Here is a 10348-nt window from a genome sequence, read left to right as displayed (position 1 = left end):
AATGGTGTTTGTGAATAGGATCTCAAGTCCGCATCTTGTACAGCAATTAACCACTAAGAAGAATATATGCAGTGTATTATTTGTTGAAACCGTACTTCCGATTTGATTTGAAACTGTCTCATTGCTATCTGTTTATCAAAAAAATTAGGAAAAAAAAAACAAAACAAATAACAGTTACCCTGGGAGAGCTTTATGTACTCCTGTGTCCTTAAGTCAACTCTCTGAGGCTGTTACATTTACTCTCATTTTGTTCTTATTTTGCAAATGAAGGAACAAAGCTTTGATGGTGTTACATGATTGAAATAAGCATGCATTATTGTCATTAGTGATAATGTAAATGTCATTTAGAAAGATAAAGTAAGGTAAGTTGAAAACTGGCATACCTTATCCCAGAATTTTTCTGCTTTGTATATGTACAGCTATAAAAAGTTTAAAAAGCACCCAGACATCTGTTTGATTTCATTTGATGATTTATTAGAAAAGTATTCAAATTATTTGATAGAAATATGAGGTATAGTAGAACAAGCACTCACCTGGCAAGCACAGAGTCCTGAGTTCTATCCCTAGTACCGCAAAAAAAAAAAAAAAAAAAAAAAAAAAAAGGAAAAGGAAAAGAAAAGAAATATGAGTTACAGAAGACACAGTTAAGTCTAATGGATCTTCATTAAGCTGTACTTGCCTGAGAACTTAAAGAGTTGGAATTTTATCTAAATACGCCTTCATTTATTTAGTTGAAATTTGAAGCTGACAGAGAGAGAGAGAGAGAGAGAGAGAGAGAGAGAGAGAGAGAGAACGAGAACGAGAGAGAGCAAGCGCGAGAGAGGGAGTGAAAGCGAGAGAGAGTGTGTGAGCAAGCTCTTCCCTTTAATCTCAAAACCATCAAGTTAGAGGCAGGAATCACACAGTGCAGTCTTCCTCCAAGCTGTGTCTCACCTTCCTTTGTAAGTTATGGTTCATAGTTTTTTCTATAGAATCTGAAGCATCTATTAAAAAATCCCTACAAATTCCTTGATAGAAATACTGTATAGCTACAGGTGACATGTTTAGTTTAAAACTGATGGGGTTTCTTTAGGTCCTCTTGTCGTAGTACCTAAAGGTTAAAATTTCTGTATTTGTGAAATAAATGTACAAAAAAGTATACACAATTATAGCAAGTCTAAGATTTACATTTTAGTCTAAAAACAAATGCCCAGAATTCTAGTTTAGCAACATTATTCTAATTGCTTGAATTGAAAAAAAAAAAAAAAAAAAAAAAAAAAAGTCAACCCCAATGACACATACCTGTAATCCCAGCTACTTAGGAAGCTAGGGAAGCCAAATTCCAAATTGAAGGCTATAGTGAGACGCTGTCTCAAAATTTTAAATGAGTGAATGAATAAATGAATAAATGAATGAAAGAAAAATTGAAAAAAGTTACCTAAAAGAAAAGAGTCTGATTCATTGTATCACACAATTCCTTAACATTAGATATTAGGAATGAAGCTTGAAATGCAGCATGACCCAAAACCAAGTAAAACAGAAATTCAGTTAATTTCAAGCACACCTGCCTGGCAGACTCAAGGTCCTGAGTTTGATCCTAGTACCAAAAAACCCCCACCAAAAACAGTTAATTTCAAGCACTTCAAGGAATCAAAAATTGCATGCCTTTGAGGATTGTCTGTTTTACTATGGCCTAAAATAAACACACTAGGTAATCATCACTGCCTCATTTATACTTTTCTATAGAATGGAAGTGCCCAGAGTAAGTAAACTCTGTGACTTCTCACTTAGGACTGCAAAATCCATTTTTATTCTTTTAAGTTTTGATGAAAATGTGAACACTGTCAAAATAGAAATGATAAAGCATTTCCCATAATCATAAGATGTTTAAATCTGTCTTTGCTGTAATCCTGAACTTCACTTACGGCCTGTTTAATCCGTTTATTAACTGATTCTTCCCAGAAATTAAATGCCTTGTGCTCATCAAGGGAAACATACTATATTAAAACTTGCTTATATTTTTAATATAGTATGCTCTTGTTTGCTAATTCACTCAAATACAATCATAAAATGAAGAATTTTGTTTCTTTGTTTCATAACTATATCCTTAACAACTAATGTAGTACACAAATACCCAATAAATAGTTGACTAAATAACTTTAACTTATAGTGATGCTTATCTATGATTCTAAGATCACAGAAGTGATCACTAAAAATAAATTTTACTCCAGTCAAAATTTTAATTTTGAAAAAAAAGATTTTAATTTTGAAATTGGCATTTCATGTAGTAAAACTATAGTTTTTTCTTTCAAGAGATAATTCATACTTTATGGACAGTGTTAAAAACACACCATATTTCTTGGTTTTGAGGCAAGGTCTCCCTATGTAGTTCAGGCTGGCATTGAACTTTCAGCAATCCTCTTGCTTCAGCTCTTACATGCTGGGATTTTAGGTTTATGCCACCAAGTCAGGTTAAAAATGCACAGTATTTTTGGAAAAGTCCATAGCAGTATTGTAATTATAATCACACAAAATTACATGTATAGATAGTGGTTTATTTTCCTCAGAATTTTAAGTTTTTAAGGAAAATGTAAAATAAATGTCAGTGATATTCAAATAATACTCTGACTTTGTTTGGCAGGTTGGTTCATTTGAACATAATCTTACAACTGATCTTCTAAACCACTTGGTATTTGTACAGAAAGTGTTCATGAAGGAGGTTAATGAAGTAATACAAAAAGTTTCTGGTAAGATGACTGTTTCCTTATAGCATGGGTATAAGATTTTATTCTCATTGGCCACATTATGTTCCATGATATGAAATACAATTTCGTTGACATAAAAGTAGCACCATTAGATTAGCTATAGCATTTGATCACAAAAGTAGGTTAAGGGCTTTTCAGATTTATTTTTATTGTTACTTACATAGGAAAAGCACCAGTTATTTAATTGAGCAAACAGAAAAGACAGCTAATTTCAAAATAATATAGTTTACATAGTTCTTATTTAGCCCTACATGGTGTTGTGTTTACTTCTAAATCTCCTGGAGTGTATAGTCACCTATGCAGCCATGGGAGGTACTAAGAACTCTTTTGGCTAAATTTCACCCATCCTGTTTAACAATCTTTACTAGCAGTATACTAAATAATCCTCAAAATGAAGTTATTATTTTCTATAATATTTTTCTCTCTATAAGATCATTTTTTCTGTATTTCCAAGTAGAAATCATATGTCTATATAAATTATCTTTATAAAGTATGTTTCTATATAAAAGATGTATAAAAGAAAGATTATGAATTATTCAATAATCATTTATTCAGAGCATCAAGATAAATAATGAGAAAGTTACAAAGATGTGTGAATTTAACAATTACCAGATTTAGGGAACTTGATACTTTCATGAAGAATAGAAATGTGTGCATATAATAATACAGACTTTTACAGAAGTATGAATGAGTAAATTAAATGTTATGAAGACGAGAGAATATTTCATGGATAGGATTATTATTGAGAGTTTTATGGCCCGGAAATGACTTAAATTGAGGCTTGAATACATTAAGCTTTTGGTGGTTGAATTCATTTCAAAAGAAAATTACAGTTTAAGGAAAAGAAATAGTAAGAACTTGAGAGAAAAAGGCATGTTTGTTTATCAAGAATGAGGTATGACTTGTGGGAATATGAAGACTATTATGAAGATTTGCCACAGGTGTGCTATGAGTGTTTTGGAGAAAAGACAAAGATAAAGAATTAGATCAACAAGGAACAAAACACCTAATTGCATTCAAGAAAACACTAAAGGTCCACTAAGGAACTACTTGCTAGAAGGTGAAGATAGTTTATGCCCTTAGGATTTCCAGCTAATTGGAGAGATAGATGACTATTACAGATAGATAAAGAATGTAACCGAAATGTATACTTTTGGCAAATATCACCTGAAAAGAAAGAGCTAAATTCTGGTACAGGTGCATCAGAGAGGTTTTGAATAAGCTGATGCAATAAAAGAATCAGTAGAACATTTGACACATAGTAAGCATTCAGATGTTTATTCAGTCTCTTTGTGTTAGGGTTGACACAGATGTTTGTTCAGTAGTGAAGATAGAAAATGAGTAAGAATAAAACCTGAGTGAAAGGCCAAAGTCCTGTTTAAAAGGTAATAGAGGGAAGAGTGATGTAAGAGAGCTATAGTTAAGAATTCAAATGAAAAAATGGAGGGACTGATGATTTAATATTTTAGAAATAGCACTGAAAAGGAAGGTAAACATCTTTGAAAAAAGTAAACAAGAAAATTCTAAATGATGTGACAAGGGAGAAAAAAGCCATTTGGGAACAAAAGTAGGGAATATGGAAAACATAATTTCTTAATTTAAGGCACCAAAGAATGTTTTTGGTGACAGGAGGATAGATACAATAGAAGTGGAAGGGGGTAGTTGATAACTGGGTAGGTAAATATTCATGTAGTTTAGGTAAGACAGATGACTGTAGACTTTACATAGGAGGTAGGGAAGAAATGTTTATGATTATAAATAGTAGAGAAAAAATAACCTATGTGTTATAAATTTTACAGTAGAATAACACGAATATGGAAGGTTTAAATGCAAGTAGATACTGAGCATACACAAAGCATACAGTCTATACAGATACACATTGTCTATCCATTCTTCCAAAATATAAATAAGAATATATGAAGTGTTATGTTTGGGTACTAATGAGCCACAGATCTTGACTACAATGGTTTTTTTCTCTTCATATATTCTTTCTCTTTCTTTTGTATTTATTCATCTTTATGTACATGATCGTTTTTCTTTTTTGAGGTAAAGTTTTATGTCCCTGGTACCCTTTCTTTGCCTTGCCACACCACTTTTCCTATTTTTTTTCTTTTCCTGCAGTGGTACAAAACTTAAACATATATTTTTACATAATACTAACTGAATATATTGCACCGCAACCTAAAATTTCAAGAGCCCATGAAAGACTAATTTCTTTCTCAAAATAAATAAAACCTGTTTTTTAATCTTTTGGTTCTTAGTTGTTTTTATACATTTGTGGTGCATAATAATAGAAAAATAATTCTCATTCCACATATACAAACTCCTTGGGTGATGATAAATTGAACAAATGTATAAGATTAATCATATTAAGATGGAATATTTGAAAGAAACATTCAGGAATGTTTTGCAATCAGGAGGAAAATTTATCTAATTACTATTTTCTCATTGCTGGGACAAAATACCTGACACCCAAAATTAAGAGAGGAAAGGTTTATTTAGCTCACAGTTAGTGGAGGTTTCAGTCCATATTGAGCTAGCTCCAAGGCACAGTGGCACATGGCAGAGAGCAGCCATTGATGGCGGTGGAAGCAGCAAAGGGAGGAACAGGGGTTGCAGCAGCTAGCAGGCCTTTCTTCCTCCCTACATTTGTATGCAGATTGTCTACCCCAGGGTGGATATCACACCCATAACCCAAGTGTTGGCACTAGAATTAATCACAAACTCTAGAAGCCACTCCATGACTGTATGAGGCTTTGAAGGATCAACTAGACACAAACTGTAACAGAAATTATAGTTTACAACATTAGAACATTATTTCCCAAGTGCCACATTGCTTGGGCAAAAGAATGTTGTATTAATAGGAACTGCCACCAATATTTTTAATTTACAAAACAAATATATGCTGTAAGTGGGGCATGGTGGCACATGCCTATAATTCCAGAACTCAGGAGGCTGAGGCAGGAGGATCATTGTGAGTTTGAGGCCAGCCTAGTCTATGAAATGAGCTCAAGGCCAGTGTGAACTACATAGCAAGAGCTTACCTCAAAAAGACATTGTTTATTGTCACATATTACCTTATTTTTTATATTTTCACCTTTCTTTTTGTTCCATTTTTTTTTTGTTGGCTCCATATTTAAATATGACCAAAAAGTTCATAATAATAGTTGAAGAAGTTAATCAGATTTACTTTTTGCCTCATATTATCTGTGATGTCTAATCACATATTTGGTTTAATTGTGTATAATTTTTATGATTTTATAAAATGATTTTGATAAACGTCTAAATATGCAGAATTATCCTGTGTTATATACATCTCCCTCAGTGCAATGTAACTTGGCTAAATATCACAACTGGATTGGATTGTGAGTAGAATGAAAGTATCTGTTTTAATGGGAATTTTTTAAATGAAAAAATAGATTTTGTTTTTGTTTTTGTTTTTGTTTTTCTTTTAAAGCAACTGTTCTAAGCCTTCAGTTATTTAACCTCTTTTAGGTGGAGAACAGCCTATTCCTCTCTGGAATGAACATGATGGAACAGCTGATGGGGATAAACCTAAAATTCTCCTCTATTCCTTAAACTTGCAGTTTAAGGTAACTTTTAATAGTATTAATAGTTTTATATTTTCTTAATTTAGCAATGTATGCTTGTCAGAAAATGTATGTAGTATGTAAATTACCAATTAGAAAATATAAAAGTAAGAAATAACCATATCAACTTAGGAAAAAGCTTTAACAGTTACTTGGATATTCTTGGGGCTTTTTTTAAAATTAGATTTTCTATCTCTTTGTTTTGTGACACTGAACCAAAGCCAGGGCCTCATGCATGGTAGACATACACTCTATCTCTGAGCTACATCCCCAGCCCATCTTTTAATACTTTTATATGTGGATATATTTATGCATTTTGAAAGTGTATACCTTGGCATATCAGCATATTTAGATCAATTTTATTTCCTTAAGCAACTGTATCATATATACTATTTAACCATTCTCTTCTGATAAATATTTCATGTTTCCAGTTATTGTAGTACTATGTACTGTAAACATTTACTAATAAAAATTTTAAAGTTTTACTCAGTAAGAAATATTTTATATACTTCCCCAATTTTTAACAAAATTTTAGTGGCTATGAGTGTAGCTCAGTGGTAGAATGTTTACCTAGTATACCAGAGTCCCTCAGGCTCAATCTCCAGTATGCAGAAAAACAAGACAAAACTGTCAGACTATAATCTCAGCACTCCGAAAATGAATCAAGTAGATTACCGTGGGCTCAAGGCCATTGTAAATTATCTAGTTCAAACCCAAGGTGACCCTATCTCAAAAAAAAAGGTCAAAAATCATTGTTACAAAATAAGTCTTTAAAATTACAATTTACCAATTTAGAAAAATAATTTAAATAAAATTTAGCAGCTAAAAATACTCTGCTAATATGTGAAATTAAAGAATGCTGCCAGGTTTCTCAGCCCTGTAGATGTACCCTGTACTGCACATGTTTTAAAATATCAATAGTGTATTAATGATATATTGAAAGATTGCTTTTGAGTAAGTCTACATTATATTGATTGAAGATTCTTCTTCAATTTTCTACTCGTAACATATCTCTAGGGTATTCAGGTAACAGCCACAACTCCGTCCATGAGAGCCGTGAGATTTGAAACTGGATTAATTGAACTAGAACTTTCTAATCGACTTCAAACCAAAGCATCACCAGGAAGTAGTAGCTATCTGAAATTATTTGGCAAATGCCAAGTGGATTTAAATCTGGCCCTAGGACAAATTGTCAAACATCAGGTATGTACTGAATATCTTGGCATAGAATTGTGGCTTTTGACTTTTCATATCAATTTGAGCTACTTTAACTTATATACTAGATTTAGAAACATATTTAAATTTCTAAAATTTCTAATTTTAAATTCTGATGAAAACTCATTGAAAAGGCCTTTACATTTTTACTCTGGCATTTCATTGAGCACTATAGGGGAATATTGTTGTAGTTCAGTGCAGCCACATGCATCTAGAATGTTCATAAATATTTGCTTGTAATTTTTTTCTTTTATTAAAAACACTTCTGTTTCAATGCTTTGTACTAACTTTAGGGAACACCTAAAATGTTAATGAGTTTTATGGCTTCCCTATAGACTATTGCAAAATGTTACATATAATATTGAGTATGTAAAAGACAAAAGTTAATGAGATTCTCTATTCTATAAAAATTTAATTTGGTTATTCACTGGGAATTTTTAAATTTAGTTTTGGTTTCATTTTTCTTTTGCTGAGGTATGTGAATTTTAACTTTATTCTCTCTTTGATTTGAAGAACCAATGTTTAAAATGCCAGTTACACTTTAAAAAGTAAATGGGTACATTAAAGATCATGTGTAGGAAAAACAATGAGCAAAATATTCTTTTTATTTCTAGAAGTGTTAAATTTTCAAATGGGAACATGTTTTGAGAGGAGACAAGATCTAACTATTTTGAAACATGTAATATATTGCCATTTAGAGTATGAACTTCATCCTAGCTTTTGTGTGAACTTTATACTCTTCTTTGTTTATTGAAATGCTGGGGATCAAACCTAGTCACACCCAAGTTGTTCTACACTGAGCTGCACTTCCAGTCCCATATTTAACCCTTACTTGAATATTCAGGTTGTATATTAATTTTGAGGATTTATGGTATAAAATAATAAGGAATTTCACTGAGTTAAAATGATATGTAGTTCTTTTGGTAAACAATAAAATTAATTGTGTTTTTGTAATAAAAACATTTTCTGTTATTTGATTTTATTGATCTTTAAATTTCATTCTAGGTTTATGAGGAAGCTGGGTCTGATTTTCATCAAGTTGCGTACTTTAAAACAAGAATTGGATTAAGGAATGCTCTTCGAGAAGAAATCAGTGGTTCCTCAGATAGAGAAGCTGTGCTTATTACCTTGAATAGGCCAATTGTTTACGCACAACCTGTAGCCTTTGATAGAGGTAAAATTAAAGTATTTGTAACTATATTCTAGGATGTAGAAATATTTGATAATACTGAATAAAAAGTATTTGTAGTTTATCAATGTGTGTGCTTGACTTACAATGTGAGCACTACAAAACAATTTCTTGCTCGGGCACTTGATAGTTTTGAAAGCTATTTTGTTATCTACATGGATGAATAGCAGTGTCGGAGTCCAAATTTTAATTTAATGTGAAAGATTAAAGCTTGACAGGATCTCATGTTTGCATCTTGTACAATGAATAACCACTAAGACAATATGCATTGTATTAATTATTTAAACTGCTAATTATCGGTTTTGAAACTGTCTCACTGCTATTTGTTTCTCAATAAAATTATTTTTAAAAAATAAAAATAAAATGAAAAGATTAAAGCTTGACTAATGCATTTTTTTTAAAAAAGAAAATACAGCAGCAACTTTATTATGGAAAATAATGGGACAGAAGACTGTATTTGTCAGCTTTCCCTTGTGGTACAGTACATGACACCCACAACTTAAAGGAGGAGAGGTACTTAGGCTGTGGTGTGTACCTATAATTTTAGTACTGAGGAAGGCTAAGGCAGGAGGATTGTAAGTTCAGTCATACTAGGGAGTGGAAGTAATAACAGTAAGCTGGATAAATAAGGCCAGGACAATATCTGTTTTTTATTTGTAATTCCATTGCAGTGCTTATCATATAATAGAGATTCTAAAAGTACTGATGAAGTTAAATGGACCTGTATTTTATTCTTCCTGTTGTCTTTGTGCTATCACCTGTTTTGTGCTTCACTTTTTCAGTTTTTGATGACAAATGTTGACTGTCCCCACAGATCCATTCAAATTCTAATACTATGGTGTTTTATGGAATAATTTTTATTGATAAATAGTATTTTGTAGCTATTGATGTTTTCTTACCATAGTAAACTATTTACAGTATCCATTTTACTTTTCTTTCTGCCCTGCTTTACTTCTCAAAAGCTGTACTATTTTGGCTGAATTATAAGGCTGCCTATGACAACTGGAATGAACAGCGAATGGCTTTACATAAGGATATTCATATGGCAACAAAAGAAGTAGTAGATATGCTACCTGGTATCCAACAAACATCAGCCCAGGCCTTTGGAACTCTCTTCCTCCAGTTGACTGTCAATGATCTGGGAATTTGTCTCCCTATCACAAATACTGCACAGGTATTAGAAAAAAAAATTTCAAGTCATATTCCTTTTATTCCAGGAATAAAAGCCAGACATTTCTACTAAGCATTTCTTTAGGTTTAAAGTATAGCAGTAAGCTTTTTGGGAAAGGTGTTTATAACTTGAGCTTAGTAGATGGCAAGTAATATTGAACTCCTTTAGTCATCTATAATTGGCTCAGAGGTGACTTTTCTCTAAAGCACTCTATTAAGATTCTGAATGGTGATAAGAAGGGATCAGAGGGCAAGGAGATTATGGGGCCAAAGAGGAAAGTGATCGATGATGTAGAGTGTGCCTAAGGAGAGTCACATGGAGAGAAAACACTCTCTCAGGCTTTCACAGAGAGCACATTGTCCAAGCAATGGCCGTGACTCATCCACATGGCTGACACTGACAAAGGTTCTACAATCTGAGGTACAGGATCTCAGGATAA

General features: G+C 32.3%; 1 protein-coding gene across 1 annotated transcript in view; it reads left to right on the top strand.

Annotated features, from left to right (window-relative positions):
* The window catches only part of Kiaa1109 (KIAA1109 ortholog), a 231795-nt gene that overhangs the window by 168693 nt on the left and 52754 nt on the right, over positions 1 to 10348 (top strand). Inside the window, exons 53-57 of the mRNA XM_004646167.2 lie at positions 2621 to 2726; positions 6240 to 6337; positions 7352 to 7537; positions 8555 to 8723; positions 9701 to 9912. Coding sequence (XP_004646224.1) covers positions 2621 to 2726; positions 6240 to 6337; positions 7352 to 7537; positions 8555 to 8723; positions 9701 to 9912 — 771 coding nt within the window. The remainder of the gene's footprint in view (positions 1 to 2620; positions 2727 to 6239; positions 6338 to 7351; positions 7538 to 8554; positions 8724 to 9700; positions 9913 to 10348) is intronic.

The sequence above is a fragment of the Octodon degus genome, unplaced genomic scaffold (genome assembly GCF_000260255.1).
Source record: "Octodon degus isolate 3935 unplaced genomic scaffold, OctDeg1.0 scaffold00256, whole genome shotgun sequence".
Taxonomy (NCBI): Eukaryota; Metazoa; Chordata; class Mammalia; order Rodentia; family Octodontidae; genus Octodon; species Octodon degus.
The sequence above is the reverse complement of the archived record's forward strand: the minus strand, read 5'-3'. Positions and strand labels throughout refer to the sequence as shown.